Raw genomic sequence first — 18803 nt, forward strand, 5'->3', positions numbered from 1 at the left:
CAAAACTACCAAATTATGGCACCTGGTGACGTACTCCTAATCCCCAACTCCATCCATTTCTGAAAATTACAGCAAAAGTCATTTTAAGTTTTGTTGCAAAGGAATAGTTCTGAGACATAATGACATCACGCTTTGTTTACATGTGGGCTTTCCTATTATTAGCCAGGTGGGACGCATCCCACCTGGCTCTCATAGGAAAACGCACGTGTAAACAGAGCATGATGTCATTACGTCTTAGGTCCATTAATATTTGTGATAGTCACAAATTCATTTAAATACAAGTTGCCTGTCTGTCTTGTACACTTAATATAGGCATTTAAAGGTCCTGAAATCCCTGAAAATTTCATGTTTTGGATTGTTTACTTACATGTAGCCTATTTCAAATATCTGGTTGAAAGGAAACCAACCTAATTTCTTACCGTTCCCGAGAAAAGACGAAAAAACCCTGCTTGTTTACATCGGAGTGCATCAAATGACGGAGTACACGTTTTTGTGTCGTTCTCAGTGTACAATATACGCGTTGTGTGTCTCGGGAACAGCGGTAACCAATCACCAATGCAAACAAAAATGGTTTCTTGAACGTCCGCAAAAGGGAACACTTTATGAATGAAATCACAACTAGCATCCAAACAGCTCGAATTTGATGGGGTCGCAAAAACCGGACCCCGAAATTCGTTCTCGCACGCATAATACAGGAATAACACAAAAGTGCCTAGTTTTGAAAGGATAGTTGTGTGGATGTTTATATCCTTCTTTTAAATGTTATTTCCGATTAACATCATCTCGTTCAAAGTGCGTTTTGTAGCCCAGTTGGGCTGTTCCAAGACCTAGTGTCCCTTTAATACAACATAAAAATTTGTTTAAATTCTTAGAATAAAAAAAAAAAAAACTTGTCAATGCTCTGCATTTGTACATGTAGATAAATTTCTTAGATCAGTGTGCCTATGCCTAAATGTTTTTTTAATGCATTATATCAAAGAATTACAAAAAAACTTGATATGACGTGTCATAACTTCGTTTGTGCATGATATTTCTCAATATTTATCTTTTGTGAAAGATGGCTTCAATAAATGTTTTTACTGTAGTCTACAGAAGTATAAAATTTAAAAAAAAAAGTGTTAATATTATGTTTTTGTTTTCTAAGGATTTCCCCATTTTCATGATCATTTGAGCCTTTTGAATATAGATTGTCTAAAATAACCCAATACAATTTGGTGGGGGGGGGGGGGGTGGTAGCGTAATTGGGTACAGGAAAATGTTTGAAAGTATTTTTTTTTATTTCACAAGTTAATTTAATCAGTGCTAAATATTTTGAGATGTGATATTTTTTTAGATTTATAGATGAAATCCCCCTATATTAAAGGGCCCGCACAATTAAATTGTTTTTAGTGCTATCCTTAAAAATGCACCTTTGTGTCCCATTTAACTTCTTTTAAATGTTCGTTTTGCCATTTGGAAGGATATTTGGGATATTTTCGTATTCATTTCAAAACTGATGTTATTCAAGACAGATGCTACAGCTAATAGCACACAAATTGCTAGAAGGTTGGGTATTTTGCAGTCTTCAATTTTCTTTTCTGTGGTGATTCATTGTCGTGTGAGTACATGGGTGTAATAAGCCAATGAGCAACCCTTTCTAAACAAATATTTTCAAAGCGCATATTTTGGGTCCACAGTTTGAATAGAAAACCCTGAAGCTGAACAGCGTCTTCCTGAAATGACATCACAGCAACAGCGCCCTCAGCTCACTTGTGTAGAGATGTGAACAATTTGAAACGTTTAGAGAAGTGGACTTGACAATAACATGAACTGAAAACTTAATGGGGATGTGAAATAGATTTCAATATTTAAGACTAGGGAAGAAAGTTGCCTTGTGTTCCTATTCAAACTTCCTAAGAAAATCTCATCGCATGACCCCTACACTATAAAATATAAAGCGCGGTTTGGGTTTAGCATGAATATAGGCTTTACACTGTCTTGAATTTGTCAAGAGGTTTTCACTTTGACATCCAAATCATGTGAAATAACTTCAGTCATATGATACTTGAAAGAATGTTGCAACCTGACGCTACTATCTTCATGTCGTCTCAATCAATGAAGGTCATTCATTGAATCATTGGAAAAATGATAGACATGAATCTGGGACTGGAAAACATTTCCAATTTTGTTGGGAAATATTTAAAAATATTTTGTCACTCTCCATGTACACAATCAAGGAAGTGGCGCCAGGTTGCAACATTTCCTCCGTTAGATGTTTTCTGCTTTGGTATTAGAGTTTTTGGGTTTGTTTTTGTAGTGTATTGCATGCATTATGTGCATATCATGCAATGCGCAGGGGTGTCGGACGCTTCGCCCCATTTCCACGTCGCCCCATGTCACTTCGCCCCTAACCACTTCGCCCCATCCCCACTTCGCCCCATCCCCACATCGCCCCATCTCCGCTTCGCCCCATCCCACTTCGCCCCATCCCCGCTTCGCCCCATCCCCACTTCGCCCCATCCCTACTTCGCCCCATGTAGTATGAAAAAGGTGAAGGCTAGGGGTGCAGACCAAAGAAACTGCCAAAGACCCCAGATAATAAATGCTCCCAATTCTAGAAACTTAGGAAAAATACAAACTCTCTGATGAGGTGCTCGAGACACAGATGAGAGAAATGATGGCTCTATCCCATTCAGAGACGCCTCTCCTATTGGCTTGTGAATGTGATTAAAATTATCAGCCGCTGGATTCAAAAGAATCCGTAGGTATGGGTCAGTGAGTTAAAAGGAACTCACTGCCTTGAGGAAAATGTTCCGTCAAAATTTGTCTGATATGTGACACTTACAACTTCATTTAGATGAAACTGGTTCCTCCAAGAGTGAAATTATGATGTCAAAGGTATTGTCGTTCTCAGATAGGCCTAAGTGGGAGACGGGTTGGTATAGCCGGGTTGGGAACAAAGTTGGATCTTTTACTTCAAGCTTTTTTCTCGGTAGGGGAGAGCCTAGCTCGAGAGGTTGGTTATGAATTGTTCATTTGGTGATGGGCTAATTCTTTCCGTTTGTTAGCAATTAGCGAATCTGTTGAAATTGTTTTTTTTAAGCCAATAAAATAGATGAGATTTTTTTGTATTACATGTAACGGCTGGGGCGAAGTGGGGATGGGGCGAAGTGGGGATGGGGCGAAGTGGGGATGGGGCGAAGTGGGAATGGGGCGAAGTGGGGATGGGGCGAAGTGGTTAGGGGCGAAGTGACATGGGGCGAAGTGGAAATGGGGCGAAGTGTCCGACATTCAATGCGCAGGGTGACCGTGAGGTCATGGCCAAATTCTGCTAAATGCATATCAAAAATCTGCCAAATTCCCCAGAACTACTCAAAATACACTAAACACCATAAATCACATGCAGTTGTTGTTGTATTGCCAAGACTCAAATTACGAATACATGTATAAACAATCTATAGTCACATAAAGATGTTATGAAATTGTGTAAATTTCAGACAAAATGCGGTGCGCGTCACGCTGAAGTCTGGTTCCCAGTGAACCTAAGCACCCTAGAGTTGACAAGCCAACACTGCCCATTATGCAGGGGTTTGTTTGAAAAAAAAAAATGAGGCTTTTTAAAAACAAATGTACCTTTTTTTTTCAAATTTGCTATGTTTTTCTGTCAAACCATTTTTTATAGAATTCTGCCAGAAATCTGCCACAAAAATTCCATTCTGTCAAATTTTCTGTTTATAATTATCTCACTTTTTTTTTACAAAAAAATCTGTCAAAGTTAGCCGAAAATCGGCTAAAACGGTCACCACATTATTATGGCAATGCGTGCGTTTCCCAAAATATCACGAGAGGGCGCTCAACCGTGGGAACTGCAAAAAAAACTACCGCGCAGGGTTTTGAGAAAAGGCAGGTTAGTTTGTTTTTGTGCCTTCAAATTTCATTATTTAACTTTAAAGCATTCATTTTAGAACAACGTAGACTTAAGACGGCGGAGACAAAGTGAACGACATGCAGGCCCCCAATGATTGTTGCTTTTTACTTTAACGTGGGCATATTTTTTGCCGATTCGTAAAGAGTTTTTAAAGAGTACGGTAAACTCCGGCTAAGTCTGTAAGTAGACGGCACTCTCGGGACTCTAGCCCGACTGCGTCTGGCCGTACAGTACTGTACTGTAGTACGGCCAGACGCGCAATGCTTCCCCACAGACTGAATATTTTTTCACTGTGAATATGTAGCGATTTTGCTACGGATTTTGATCGAGATTAATTATCTTCGCGTCCATGGACAAACATTTCCAAAGTTAAGGTTCTTAGTCGTAGAGCAACTCATACCTTTTCGAAAAAAACGTTCTTTGGTCTCAATATTTTCATCCATCTGGCCAAAAGACGACTTTCAGTCACCATCTTCCACAAATATCGTCCCGAAAATGTCCTCCATGTGATTTCAAAATGGCGGCCGCGTTGTAATGTATGCATTATGTCGGTGCGCTTGGGCAAGATAATGAATATGCATTATTTAGTTCATGATCTGTTTGTATGGCAAGCCGCGCCGTGCGCCCGACAAACGTCATAAACTATGATGCCAAATTTAGCCGAAATTCGGCTAAAACGGTCACCCTGATGGACATTTGGAAATTGTTCATTTTTCATTTCAGTAGGTTGGTAAGTTGTATGATCCCAGTATCTGTTTGCCCTTTGCTTTGCTTTTTATCAATATGGTGTGTTTTTGTAAAGCAGCAGAACACTATGCCCCAAGCTATAACATGTACATGTATAAACACTTATTCAAATGGGCCATGCTTTGTTGACCAGAAACTTGAAAAAAATTGACTCCATGGCAAACTTTTGGTGGCGCACTGCATTGTGAATCACCTGAATTCAGCAGATGTGTATCTTACAAAACTTGCCACTTCTGACCCAGGTAGTTTGACTTGCCGGAGTGGTTTGAGCTGTACTATTTTTCATTTGAATGATCATTTTGTTTTGTACTACTAACTTACTCTTTCAGAAATTACTCTACAACAGCTAGCTTGGCCTGATACCTCTACCCCTTGTTGAAGTGTCTCATTTAAGAGTGAGCAACAATCACCATGGAAGTAGCCAGCGGCAGCATGATCTTGCATCCTGACTTGGCCAACGAACTCAGGGGCTTGCTTGAATCCAGTGGTTTTGAGACAGCCGGTGCCTTCTTGAAACATCTTTTTGCTTTGGAGGAGCAGCACAGGTACTAGATGTTAAAACGCTTTATTTCTCTAATTCCAGAGGGCCAGCCTAGTGCCCTCCTCATACCCATCTCATGCACTGAGTGATGGACAGAAAGTCTCAGACGTGTTGCCACGCAAAGACTTCCAGTGAAAAGTCATTCTTGATCATTTGAATAGAATTTTTGTGTGTGCTCTGTACTGCTTACTGTCCTCTAAATTTCTCACTGAATGTCACGTACAACTTCATTCGGCTTGCCTATTCTTGTTTTGACAGATCTCAAGACTTCACTTGTTTTGTTTTTTTCAAATGTTTCGACTTTTCTTTTCAGATCCCGAAAGAGTTTGTCAACAGAGTTGGAATGGGATGACGATTTTAACATCAAGCAAGCTTTAGGTATAGTTGCTGCACAGCCACCAAAAACTGCTTCAGTTGGAGTTCAAGCTAAACTGTGCAGTTGCAGCGACAAGGTCATCGTTAAGACATTACATGGAAGAAGTGCCATCAGGCTGTTTGATAAGATTCAGAGAGGGGATCTCCAAGATGAAACATCTGACTCTGAGGGAGTTGATCAGTCCGACGGTGTCGATCAGTCTGACTCTGATTACAGTGATGGTGAGGAAATGGAGGAAGAAGTCAATTACAACAGTAGGAAGAGAAAACAAAAAAGTAAGACTGTCAAAAGAAAACCAAAGCACAAAACTGTTCCTAAGAAGAAAAACCAAAGAAAAGATGTCGATCAGTCTGACTCTGACGGTGTCGATCAGTCTGACTCTCATTACAGTCCTACTGAGGAGATGGAGGAAGAAGTCAATTACAACAGTAGGAAGAGAAAACAAAAAAGTAAGACTGTGAAAGGAAAACCAAAGCGCAAAACTGTTCCTAAGAAGAAAAACCAAAGAAAGGATGTCGATCAGTCTGACTCTGACGGTGTTGATCAGTCTGACTCTGATGGTGTCGATCAGTCAGACTCTGATTACAGTCCTACGGAGGAAGAAGTCAATTACAACAGTAGGAAGAGAAAACTAAAAAGTAAGACTGTGAAAGGAAAACCAAAGGACAAAACTGTTCCTAAGAAGAAAAAACTAGGGAAGGATGACCAGGAACCAGCCACTGTGAGCCAGCCAAAGACAAAAAGGAGAAAGCCTGATGAGGGAACAGAAAGTGTTAGCAAGCCGAAAAAGAAGCCAGAAAAGTCTAAGGACGGAGCAACCCAACCAGAACAAGATCCCAATTACACTGAAGAAATACCCGATTTATTTAAATTCGGAGGCATGGTGCACATTGTAAAGATCAAGGAACGCCCCCTTGTTTGCAAGTATTGTGGCAAAGCTTACAGAACCCTCACTGGATTGTTGCGTCATGTTCGTGGCCATAAAGGTGAACAGCCCTACAAATGTACACAGTGTGACAAGGCCTATGTGGATAAAAGATCACTGATAGAACACGTATTAAGATTTCACGATCACCCTGGCATTAAGCCCTACAAGTGCCAGAACTGTGATAAAAGTTTTGTGAAGAAACACACATTAAGGCTACACAATAGAGACAAACATCCGGGCCATGACATGTAGAAGCATTAGTAAAATTGAAACTGCACATCAGAAAGACCTGGGCCGAGAACATAGCAGCATCTGTACTGCCACAAGTGTTGCATCGAAAATTCACAACTTGTCGCTTCAAAAAGACATATCATTAACCAGAGTAGAATATATGCCTCATGGAAACTTTGGAATACTCTTATTTCTGCATAGTTTTTTTAGGTTCTCCATTCTTATTTGTGGAAGAATGGGAATTCTTATTTGTCACCAAAAAAAAATAACCAAAAAAAGACTAAATATTTTTACATTCACTTTGTCGTGTTAACAAAAGAATGTTGCAAAATCAGATTTTTTTAAAGCCAGAGTTCTGATTGTAATCATTTCCCTCTCTTCTTTAAACCTGTTCCATTTAAATTTGAAAAATGTAGATTTGTTACTTAACTTTGTGAAGTCAATAATCATTCCTTGCCCCCACCCCCTCCTCTTTTCCTTGAAGGTGACTTGAAAGTTGCCCGGAAAAAAAATGGGAAGCCTCAAATCAATTGCAAATGACTTGTTATTAACTGTAAAACTTGTCTTATTTCCAAAATTTCATAACGATCATGGCATGTGAAAGAGGTCAAATAAACATGTCAAACTGTGAAATCTGTGAAAGCGACGGGTGCGCTTAAAGGGAATATACATCATTTGCTTTTGCTGTAATTTTCAGAAATGGATGGAATTGGGGGGTTGGAAATATATAGCAAATATCGTTACACTGACTTTTTTGAGGTTTTGGGTTCGAAAATGCTATAAAAACCAAGAAAACCAATCATTTTCCTGTAGTCTGGTTCCCTGACTCCATATAAGAAGAAACAGAGCAGTTTACATACATTGGGGAATTGTAAGGTCAGGGAACCAGTCTAGCTGGCTTGTACCCGTTCATAGGTGTGTAATCGATTGCAAACAAGTGCGATGGTCAATTGGGGCCAGTATTTGAAAAAAAGCCAGTTTTTTCCAACGCTGGTCGACCAGCGTTGGAAATTGATACAAAAATACCACTTTTCTTGAAAATGACAGTATACCAGGTGCCATGATTTTACAGGATGCTTTACACTGTCATTCACTAACAGTCCAGCAAGGTATTTCAAAACGATTTGGTAGTTTTATTTTTTGATGTTTGCAAATGCTGTATTTTCCCTTGAAGTGTTGTTCAGTGCTTTTCATCGCACACTTGCAATCAGCTAAATGAGATCAAAGGTGCTGATTGCAGGCATAAATCTAAATAAGCCTCTGTACTGATGACTCGCACCTTGTTGATGTGCGCTTTTCTATGGGAACCTGGTGGGGGTCAGATGATTCGTAGCTCGATGGAAAAGTGCAAATGTAAACAAAGTGTGACTTCATTAATAAAGTACAGAGGCTTATTGGTTTATCAGAAGTAATGAATAATTTCAACATTTACATCCAGCAAAAAAGTTGAGGCACAATTTAAGATACCTTTTATATCATTCATAAAAGAAAATCCCTTGTTTGAAGAAATATAGGGAAAATGTTTAAAAAAATGTATTGGTGATTCAATTTTGTTTGAACGTAGTGGTCCATTAATTCAACCATTGTAAAAAGTGTAAAATATTTCAACAATATGTATAGTCAAGAAAATGAACACAAGGTGTGTTCAAAAAAAAATATTGGGCCAGAAAAGATGCATCAGTGTGGACCATTTATTTCTCCAGATTTTCACCTCGAGAATTAAAGTCGGATATATATGTGTGCGGTTTCCCATATGGTGTTGGAATTTGCCATGATGGGTATGATTCCTTGTAAATTATGCATGGGAGCTGGGCAATAAGGTGATCAACTAGTAGACAATACCCATAACCGTGGAGCTATAACCCGCGCTAACTATCAAGTAAAAAGGGCGTATTTTTCAATAAAGAAAAACTACAAAAACCCTCATCCTCCTTTTTTTTTGAAAAAAAAAAGGGAACCCGGACGACCGAAAGAGATGAAGTTTGCGAGTCCCCCCCCCCCAAAAAAAATTTCCCAGGAATTTTTAAAACCCAGGCTTCGATTCAGCTGCGGCTTTGACGCACTCGGGCTTCCTCTTTGATTTCAAAATCGAGTGGAAATATTTGAAATGATTGTCTCGTTAGACTAGTGTGTGGATTGACAAAATTATACATCGTTTTGAGCAAGTAAGTCCGCCCACATCGAGGACCTAATTTTCTTGGAGCCAAACAAAAAATTTTGTTCAAAAATCTGGACGACAAGGGTGACCGTATTGGTCAGAGCCAAATTCTGCTAAATGCATATCAAAAGTCTGTCCGATTTATCAAATTGTGCCAAATTCCCCAGAATTACTCGAAATACACTATAAATACATTAAATCACATGCAGATTGGTAGTATTGCCTCAATTAAGATTCAAATTACATCATAAACAATCTAGTCACATAAAGATGTGAAATTATTGGTAAATATTATAAGATGGAAGTTTGCGTCGGGGTGATATAAATCAAATTAGGTTTTGCCCTAATATTGGTAAATATCGGGCTAAAAGCGGATCCGGCCATGACGAAGTCCGTTTCCCAGTGAACCTGAGCACCTAGACCAGCCAACCTGTCCCATAATGCAAGGGTTTGTTTGAAAGGATTGAAACTTTTTCAAACAAATGTACACTTTTTTGTTCCAATTTGCTGTTTTCTGTCAAATAACCATTTTGAGGAATTCTGCCAGAAATCTGCCAAAAAAAATCCATTCTGTCAAATTTTCTGCCAAACTCATAGAGCTGTATATACAGCTCTGGTCAAACTCGTTTTTTTTTTACAAAAATTCTGTCAATGTTAGCCGAAAATCGGCTAAAACGGACATACTGGACATGATGTTTGAAATCGCGAGAGGGTGCACTACTTCCAAGTTAAGTTGCGGCGATAACTGAAAAGTTTAATGTTCACAGATTGAGATGCCGTCGACGTCCAGAAACAATGGCAAAAAAGGTAACAAGTAGACGTTTTCTTTTAATTCAAGATTCCCCCAAAAATAAAGTAATTAAAAAGTTATGTTATTCGTCAACGTTATCAGTTTTAATGAAAAGTAAGCAGAATAATCCGAAGTTTACTGGAAATTTACTGGAACGTAAAAATAGTGTCGTCTGCTTTAGCCTGTAATAGACATATAAAGTGAATGCAATTAGGCCTAGTTTTTATGTGGCTTGGCATCACCGGTACCGTGCGGGTGCACTTTTGAATAGATATTATAATCGAGTAAATGTAGCAGATATGCAAAACGTAGAGGTAATTGACATTATATGAATATTCTTGAAATTGTTATGTATTTAAAACGTCTAGGATGCCTTTTAAATATCGTGTCAGAAATAAATTTATCATTGAAACATAACTGCTGATTTTTCTATTCTCTTAACTTGAGCTAGAGTTGTATTTTTAATCATGTATTAAATTTTAAAATAAATAAACTTGTAGTATATCGTTTGTTTGTTTATTTATTCATTTTTGTAGAGAGATCTTCGGCAGAATTCCATGCTTGCTGCCGTTCATTCTTTGGAAATCGAGCGAAAAGATTCCTATCGACTGACGGCAAAAAAAATTGCCTGAGTCCACGCTGAGACGATGGGCAACGAATGGAGTACCTGCCGGGAACCACAAGGTGGACGTACAACATTCTTCAAAGAATATGAAGAAAAGAAGCTGGCAGAACACATTTCATATGTGGGGCAAATGGGGTACTCCTATCTTGGAAGTCAAATCCGTGAGATCGCTGGTGTGGACGATAATTCTGTCCCCCGTTAAAAGTATCCGGGGGACAGAATTACCTAGGTGCCGGCGAAATGGCCCGGATCTTGTGCAGCGAGGATCAAGAGCGCAAGTGCCGATTCACAGACTTTGTACCAGGACGGCACTGGTACTACGGCTTCCTCGCAAGATGGAAGAATATCATAAGTCCAAGGAGGCCAAGCAGACTGGATCACTTGAGGGCAGAAATGTCCAGGAGATCAATTTTAGAGGCATACTTTGGGAAACTTCTAGTACAACCTGCGTGATTGTCCTGCCCAGATATACAATGTCGATGAAACAGGAATCACGAGAGATCACAAGCCACCGAAATCTCTGGGGCCGAGCCAAGGAGCATTCCATGCTGTCTCGGACGGGGTCCAGTTCACACCATCATTGCCTGTGGGAATGCCATGGAAAATCGGCTCACGCCATACATCATCTTCAAGGGGGCAAGGGTTCGACAAGAGTGGACGGAGGGGACTTTGTCAGGGACAGGTTATAATGCCACAAAGACCGGCTGGAGCAACAGTGCCACATTTCTCCAACGGTTCAGGGGTCATTTCCTTCCACAAGTTGGATCAGTTAGGCCGCTTCTTCTACTTTATGATGGCCATTCCACCCACATCAGCTTGCAGATTATTGAAGAGGCCCGGTTGGAAGGAGTTCACTTATTTGTCATCCCTCCAGTCCACACACGTCGCACATCCTACAACCCCTTGACGTGGGCTGCTTTGCTCCTTTCAAGGCCACCTACAACAGATCAGTTCACAATTGGCTCCAGAAGTACAAGAACACAGGTCGCATATTCTGGTCGAAGAAGACATCGCCTCGCTGGCATGCAAAGCTTACATGATGGGAATTAGCAGTGACAGTTTAGTATCATCCTTCAGATGCACTGGAATTTGCCCATTCAACCCTGACGTCGTGCTGAGCAAGCTCCTTGAGCAACCGGAGAGGGGAAGTTTTTCCATCGATGGTTTATTCGCCCCTATCGAGAAGTTTCCACTTTCCATCATCTCCAGAAGTGTTCGCCAGGCGACCTAAAGCAAACAGAAGTGCCCGAATGCTGACGGAGGAAGACGGATACCTCAAGGTTAAAAGTAAACAGGGCCGCAAATCGAAGGAACCGACTCCGCAAGCAGCAGACCTAGCACTAGCAGCAGACCACTTGGCACCAGCAGCAGACCACTTGGCACCAGCAGCAGACCACTTGGCACCAGCAGCAGACCACTTGGCAGCATCGTACGACGAGTCACCACCGATGTCCTCCATGTCTTCGCCATTGTCGCCCCTAATCACACCGTCAATGCCCATACCGACTATAGCGTCATCCGCCAAGGAAGCACCCAAGTCCCCGCCGCCGCGGGCCACGTGCACGGCGCCACTGCCGCAGTCGCAAGAGCCTTCTACCAGCAGATGCTGCCCCAAGGCTTCTTCTCCCGACTCATCATCAGATGATGTGAGCGATGAGGACGACAACTGTGTTGTTTGCAACAGAAGATGGCCGAAAAATGTCAAGAAAACTGGAGGTCCAAAGATAATACTTTGGGCCCGATGCGACAAGTGCTACAGCTGGGTTCACCTGAAGTACTGTTGCAACAGAGTGACGGAACCAACGATCGAAGAAGAATTTCTGTGTCCCATTTGCAGCGTTGGAACGAGGAAAAGGGAACTATAAATGACACGCACACGGTCACAAATATATGAACATTATGTTTTAATAACTTCAGCGTACATGGGGATATGTATTTTTTTTTTTTTTACTTGCCAGTATCGGTGGCAGAGTTAACCTGTTAACTTTCATAGGCCTAACTGTTTTTTAACCTGTCAACTTTCGTAACTGTTTTTCTTTATTCGATTTGGCAGCTGGCAAAAGTGTATTGTTTGTCTGTATTGTCATTTGTAGGGATTGTAGGCCCTACTTCTTTTTTTAAAACATTTATTTAAGTTACTGGATTTTATTATTTTTTATTTGTTTTACAATATTGGACGAGCGTGCGTTTTTTTTTAACTGTTTATTATTTTTTTTAAGGGTATGTCTTTTTGCATTGCTATATTTTCTGTTTTCAAGGTTCAATGATTAAGAGATTGTCTTTACTTTTCAACTGTTTTTAATGTTGTAGCCGTTTGTAAACTTGTAAACACCAAAAAATCCTTATTGTTTCCTGCATAAAATGAAATGCAATAAAATGAAACTTTATTTTTCACGGCAAATTGTCGTCAGGGCAAATGATCGTCATAGGCCACCGTAGCATGGTACCAAACCATTTCAGCCAATGCAGCGGCGTGCACTGGCACCACGCGCGTTGGGGGTCGACAGTTTTGCGTAAGTAACTTCCCGACACCTCTGTCGTACTCTCTGCATTTTTTGGTCATTTGTATTAAACCAAAATGAATGACAGGGAGGGTTTTCTGGAGGGTGTTCAATCCGGCACTAACGTGTGTAAGTTTGAACAGAATCGGCTCTTGGATATTGAAGCAATTTGAACGGATGTCAAGTGAGTTGTCGAAGTACGCCACGTTAGGGAACACAACCATACTGTACTTTTTAAAACGAGAGGGCGCTGTTCATTTGGTGAAACATGGAATAGAAAATTGAGATAAATGTTTTTGATTCTTTGCTCTTTGTTTTTAAGATGGAAAACGTTCCACTTTTTTCAATTAATTTTCTAGTGCCAAAAGTTACATCTTTTTATGGTTATTCCTCCACTTTCCTACTCCTAGAACTATGAGGCTCCACGTGGAGCCTCATAGTTCTAGGAGTACCACTTTCCCTCCTCGCTCTACTCTCACCCTCTCCTTTCCTTAATTTCTCTTTATTAATCAGTCAGTTACTTCACCGAGATTCGAACCACGGATGCTTGCTTGATACACGAGACTCTTAACCGCTAGGCCGCGCACGATCGCTGTTGCAATGATCAATCTTTGGACGTATTTGAAGTATCCATTGAAATAAACTAAATATTCATGATGAGAAAATAAATATTCATAATGACGTATTGCACTATCATTGGCCGGCTCATGCGACGTCATGGTTGTCAATGTCATGCGTATAACGTACCGCTGTCTTTCAGCCACTTCAATCAGTTTTGACCGGCTGCTTCAACTTAGTTCTGCACGACGTGTGCATCCAAAATGTGCTCTAAAAACACATTTTGCCTATTTTTTTTCGCATTTACACAGCTTCCTGGATAGCCCCACTAGTGTGGCCGCGGTATGCTGCGCTGAACCTCTGCAGCACAGCATACCGCGGCCACACTAGTGGGGCTACTTCCTGGATTCCTCTTGGTTGAAATCACAAGGTGAGGTGAAAATTGATATGTTTGGCGGCAGTTAAAGTGGCGATCGAGTATGGACATTTTCCCTTTAAGATTCCCAGGCAAAATTGCAGAATACCCTGCCACTCTAGACTAGTCCCACTAACTGGAAATAGACTAATAGGTGGATATGTCCCTTGAATTCAGACCAACATCCAATTAAATGTCAAAAAAGGAGCACCCCGGCCCAGTTGCTGGGGCACTTCTTTTTTGACATTTTGGATGTTCGTCTGAATGCAAGGGACTTATCCACCAGTTGTCTATTTCCACATGCAGTGCGCAAGTTAGCGTTGATGTATCCGGCAGGATATTTTGCTGACTTAAACAATGGAGATGGAGATGGTCTGTCGTACTAGCGTCCCCCTACGGAATCCGAATTTACAATTTCAAAGTTCTAAAGGCTAAATTGTCACCTTGTGTACAAACCATATGATATTATTATGAGACTGGTCACTGGTCTGAAAATGTTCAGAAAGTAATAATGCTTAAGGTCAGATTTACTAGCAGGGAAAATGGCAATCATGTAGTGACATAGCTTGAGTAACTCCAGCTGACATGCTCATATTCATTCATATGAGCATGTCAGCTGGAGTTACTCACGCTAGTAGTGATACGATCGCCAAGTCAATATTGAAGTATTTACTGAAAAAACACTAGGAATTTTTCAGACCAGTCTCATGCAGTTTGTGCACCGGGTGACAAGTGATGGCCAGATATGGGAATCTTTCCTGTATATGCACCCTTGTCTTCACTTTGGATCATTAAAATATGAAATGCAATTTGCAAACTATCTTTGCATGAATGTTCATTCACATAGCCCACATTCAAGATAATTAATATTGTAGAAATTGCTCTCCTACAGTATTATACAACCGCCCCTGCTGATGTACATTGTATCCAGTTTGGCTGAAGTGAGCAACAATCACCATGGAAGTAGCCAGCGGCAGCATGATCTTGCATCCTGACTTGGCCGAAGAGCTCAGAGCCTTGCTTGAATCCAGTGGTTTTGAGACAGCCGGTTCCTTCTTGAAACATCTTTTTGCTTTGGAGGAACAGCACCGGTACAAGATTTCAAAAGCTTTTTAGAAGATGCAAATACCATCAATCATTTCAGGCCAAAAAAAATAGTTCTGCTTCCGATTACATGGCATTTGAAAATGCGGTAGTTAGGTAGGGAAATGTTGAATTTTTATTGGCATTTCTTTTTTTTTTGTATGATCATATGAAGGTGTCTGCATGTACGTGTAGTAAAGAGTAAAAGGTAGAACATGTAATTGATAGCTTTCGGGGGTTTTCCCTTGTTTCCCTCCCCCCCCCCCAAAAAAAAAAATTCGGCGGATTCAGGATACCTCCATAATGAAAAAGTTGGTAGATTCAGGACATGAAGCCTAGCGATACTGCAGGATTTTGATGGATTCAGGATACCGCGATTGAGCAGTTGGGGGACTTTGATGGATTCAGGACCCAACAGATTTACTCCCACCTAACTGGTGGATTCTGATAGATTCAACTGGCCACCTTTTCTTTTCAGATCCCAAAAGAATTTGTCAACAGGGATGGAATGGGGTGGTGATTTAAACATCAATCAAGATGTAAACCTAGTTTCTGCACAGCCACCAGAAACTGCTTCCATTGGAGTTCAAGCTAAACTGTGCAGTTGCAGCGACAAGGTCATCGTTAAGACATTGCGTGAAAGAAGTGCCGTCAGGCTGTTTGATAAGATTCAGAGAGGGAATTTCCGAGATGAAACATCTGACTCTGAGGGAGTCGATCAGTCTGACTCTGATTACAGTGAGGAGATGGAGGAAGAGGTCAATTACAACAGTAGGAAGAGAAAACAAAAAAGTAAGACTGTAAAAGGAAAACCAAAGCACAAAACTGTTCCTAAACAAAAAACAAAACGAAGAAAGGACGAACAGGAAGCAGCCACTGTGAGCCAGCCAAACACAAAAAGGAGAAAGCCTGATGAGGGAACAGAAAGTGTCAGCAAGCAAAAAAAGAAAACAAAAAAGTCCAAGGACGAAGCAAAAACTGATGCCAAACCAACAGAGAATGAAAAACAATCAGTCAAAACATGCAAGGAGTGTGACGCCAAGTTTACCAATAAGTTTGACTATAATCAGCATGTGAAGAAACACAGTGAAGAAAGTCTTGAATCTTTGAATCTCGGACGCATGGTGCACATCGTACGGATCCAGGAACGTCCCCTCGTTTGCAAACAATGTGGCAAAGCTTACAGAACCGCGCGTGGATTGCAGTATCATACTTATAACCATACGGGTGAACGGCCATACAAATGTACGCAGTGTGACAATGCGTACAAAAGTGGCCAGTCACTAAGAGAACACGTATTAAGATATCATGAGCAACCCGGCATAAAGCCTTACAAGTGCCCTTACTGTGATAAAAGTTTTGTGAAGCAACACACATTGAATGTGCACAAAAGAGAGAAACATCAGAGCCCCGACGAGGACCAGTAGAAGCATTAGTGAAATTGAAACCCCACATCATAAAGACCTGGGCTGAGACCATAACAGTGTCAATGTCCGTACTGTCACAAGTGTTGCATCGAAAATTCACAAATTTGTCACTTCATAAAGACATAGACCAGCCTTAAGTAGAATATATGCCTCACAAAAACTTTGGAATACTCTTATTTCTGCATTATTGTTTTAAGTTTTTCATTCTTACTTATACAATGTAGTCTATGTAATAGACCATGGTGGTCTATAACATTTGAGCAGATTCGCTGATTAATTATGCAAGACAACAGCATCTTGACCTCTAGATTTTGACCAGTCGGCATGCGCTTTCTTTTTTTCAGGTCTTCGGTCATTCACTTCGGATAAAAAAGAGGCCTATAAACATTTGTCAGGCTTTAAACACTTTCTGTAGATTAAATGTAAAAATATGTACCGATAAGGCAAAATGTAAAATACTTGGGATGAGTATTTTTTTTAGCTAGAGTGTCATTCATAATTAAGATGACGCTCCATTGTTGAAAGAAAAATTGTAGGGAAAAGGTTTGTCAATTTTTAGGTGGTAAAGTAAACTTTTGAAATAGATATTAATGGTCCATTGTATTCAAACACACAGTTAAAAGGATGTAAAATACAACTTAATTGAAATAAACAATTGTACAGGTTTTTTCGCCAGAAAAGAACAAATGATTTTCTATCAATGACTGAATTTTGTGTTGGAATTTTAATAGCCCAAAAAACTGTGAACTAACATTGATCCCGCAGCTTTATATGTTGTCCCTTTTTAGTTTGTTTACACAAAAGGCATATCTCGGGGGTGTAGCACTGTAATTTTTATTGGGGGAGGGGGTGTGCCGGTACTACATGTATCTGTCGATGGGGGCGCGCTGTTCAATCCGACGATTATGCACACTAATGGACAAAATACATGGTGCTTTTCGGGGCAGTACATGAGCCAAATTCACAGAAAGGCGCTGCATCCGTAACGGCCAATGGCACAAAAAAGGGCTTAAGGTTTTTTTTTTTTTAAAAGGGCACTTGTTCAGAAAAAAGGGCACTTGTAAAATTAAAGAATTTGGTGCATCTTTACACTATGGGGGGGGGGGGGGGGGGGGGGGGTAGTGCTAGCTGATGAAAAAGGTGCATTTGAATAGGAAAGGGTAGTCTTCCCAGAATATTGGGGTGGGGGGGGGGGGGGGGTAAATAAATATTTTACATTGGCCCCTTGCTCTCTTGATTTTTTTTCATATTACATTGTAATTTCAAGAAAACTATAGCATTTTGAATAGATGCATTTTACCCTTATTGCCCATTTGTTTTGTAAGCTGTTTACACTTATTCTATTGAACTTCCACACATATTTCTAACTAAAGATGGACAAAAATATTTTGGGAAAAAAAAGTATGAATGCTCCGGCTTCGATTCAGCTATGGCTTGGAAGCCACAGCTGAAGTTCATAATGGGTATAGGCTTGAATTCCTCTTTGATTTCAAAATCGAGTGGAAAAAATTGAAACGCTTGCCTCGTTGGACTATGCGTACTGACCGAGACATCTCAGTAATACACAGTATTAGAGCCCCAAATTTTGGACTATGACCGAGTCCGCCCAAATCGAGGACCTAATTTAATATCTTGAAGCCAAAAAACATGCAGATATCATGATCACGGTCGACGAGGTTTCGAAAATGATTAGAATCACGAGAGGGCGCGCTTGCAACTGCATCACGCGCGCGCGCGATCGTGCACGAAACACGTTGCAATTTCGAGGTGAGGTGGGTCAGATTATTTTTGTGACTGAAAAAAAATGGTCATTTTTTAATAGAAACTGACTTAGTTTATTTTCAGGACAGTGACAGGAACTATGGGAGTAATTGTATCCGCCACTATGTAAAGAATGTTGAGTCCAGATCCCATTTCTTCAGTGTTCTAGCTTGTGTGAGAACGCGCGCTGCGCGCTGTTCATGCATGTCAATGTTTGTTTACCAACCATGTTTACGTTAACATGTGTTGTGCGCTTTCTTTTGATTTGCGCATTCTTAAGAATGCGTCTGCGCAATCTTATGATCGCGCAACTGGATCCTTGCAAGTATCTAAAGATATGCAAATATGGTCCATCACTTGTAATTTGTGCATTATTGTTCGTTTGAAGCAAAAAAAGTGCTTAAAATCTAAACTAAAGTAAAGAAGGGTACTGACATGACTGAACAACCATGGAGCTATAGCTCCATGGAACAACTAACCTGATGAAGTTTCACGTTTCAGCTTCAGCTGTATATTCTGAGAAAAACAGCAATCTAGTATCTCAATTTCAAATCAAATGTTGCTGAATCATTTTTGAATTGGGACTGAATTCAGCGTCTGAGACACGTTCTCACTGAGCTGATTGCAGCTTCACGATGTCGCGCACTGATCCGACGAATTATAGCAACCGCACGTGCGTGTGCGTTGTGCCAATGCTTGCGCGCACTTCGCCGAATAACAAAACGAAGTACTAATTTAAATTTCCTACGGTGCGT

General features: G+C 40.5%; 3 protein-coding genes across 7 annotated transcripts; all 3 read left to right on the forward strand.

Annotated features, from left to right (window-relative positions):
* Positions 1-3801: 3801 nt before the first annotated feature.
* On the forward strand, positions 3802-6996 carry LOC119740939 (zinc finger and SCAN domain-containing protein 12-like). Of its 2 annotated transcripts, XM_038216442.1 has the most exons (4): positions 3802-3886; positions 4984-5199; positions 5509-6097; positions 6146-6996. In XM_038216442.1, exons 2-4 carry the CDS (start codon positions 5066-5068, stop codon positions 6749-6751), a joined length of 1329 nt encoding a protein of 442 aa, XP_038072370.1. In that variant the 5' UTR covers positions 3802-3886; positions 4984-5065; the 3' UTR covers positions 6752-6996. The 2 variants fall into 2 exon arrangements, with proteins under 2 accessions (XP_038072370.1, XP_038072369.1); XM_038216441.1 differs by having other exon boundaries at positions 5509-6996.
* A 4467-nt stretch (positions 6997-11463) lies between these two features.
* LOC119740625 (mucin-7-like) lies at positions 11464-12168 on the forward strand. The gene has a single exon (XM_038215989.1). The coding sequence runs from the start codon at positions 11464-11466 to the stop codon at positions 12166-12168; it is 705 nt and encodes a 234-aa protein (XP_038071917.1).
* Positions 12169-12727: 559 nt separating this feature from the next.
* On the forward strand, positions 12728-16988 carry LOC119740942 (zinc finger protein 846-like). 4 transcript variants are annotated; one of them, XM_038216445.1, is made up of 3 exons: positions 12728-12816; positions 14670-14868; positions 15339-16988. In XM_038216445.1, the coding sequence occupies exons 2-3, from the start codon at positions 14735-14737 to the stop codon at positions 16285-16287; spliced, it is 1083 nt and encodes a 360-aa protein (XP_038072373.1). In that variant the 5' UTR covers positions 12728-12816; positions 14670-14734; the 3' UTR covers positions 16288-16988. The 4 variants fall into 4 exon arrangements, with proteins under 4 accessions (XP_038072373.1, XP_038072376.1, XP_038072375.1 ...); XM_038216448.1 differs by lacking the exon at positions 12728-12816 and adding an exon at positions 12858-12933; XM_038216447.1 differs by lacking the exon at positions 12728-12816 and adding an exon at positions 12862-12988.
* Positions 16989-18803: the final 1815 nt, after the last annotated feature.

This window comes from Patiria miniata, unplaced genomic scaffold (genome assembly GCF_015706575.1).
Source record: "Patiria miniata isolate m_02_andy unplaced genomic scaffold, ASM1570657v1 HiC_scaffold_5, whole genome shotgun sequence".
Classification (NCBI taxonomy): domain Eukaryota; kingdom Metazoa; phylum Echinodermata; class Asteroidea; order Valvatida; family Asterinidae; genus Patiria; species Patiria miniata.

Bases quoted from the DNA above. Each gene is read 5' to 3' on its own strand.
- LOC119740939 (XM_038216441.1), top strand. From the start codon at position 5,066: ATGGAAGTAGCCAGCGGCAGCATGATCTTGCATCCTGACTTGGCCAAC. The intron at 5,200-5,508 runs GTACTAGATGTT...TTTTCTTTTCAG, and splicing joins GCTTTGGAGGAGCAGCACAG to ATCCCGAAAGAGTTTGTCAA.
- LOC119740625 (XM_038215989.1), top strand. From the start codon at position 11,464: ATGGTTTATTCGCCCCTATCGAGAAGTTTCCACTTTCCATCATCTCCA.
- LOC119740942 (XM_038216445.1), top strand. From the start codon at position 14,735: ATGGAAGTAGCCAGCGGCAGCATGATCTTGCATCCTGACTTGGCCGAA. The intron at 14,869-15,338 runs GTACAAGATTTC...TTTTCTTTTCAG, and splicing joins GCTTTGGAGGAACAGCACCG to ATCCCAAAAGAATTTGTCAA.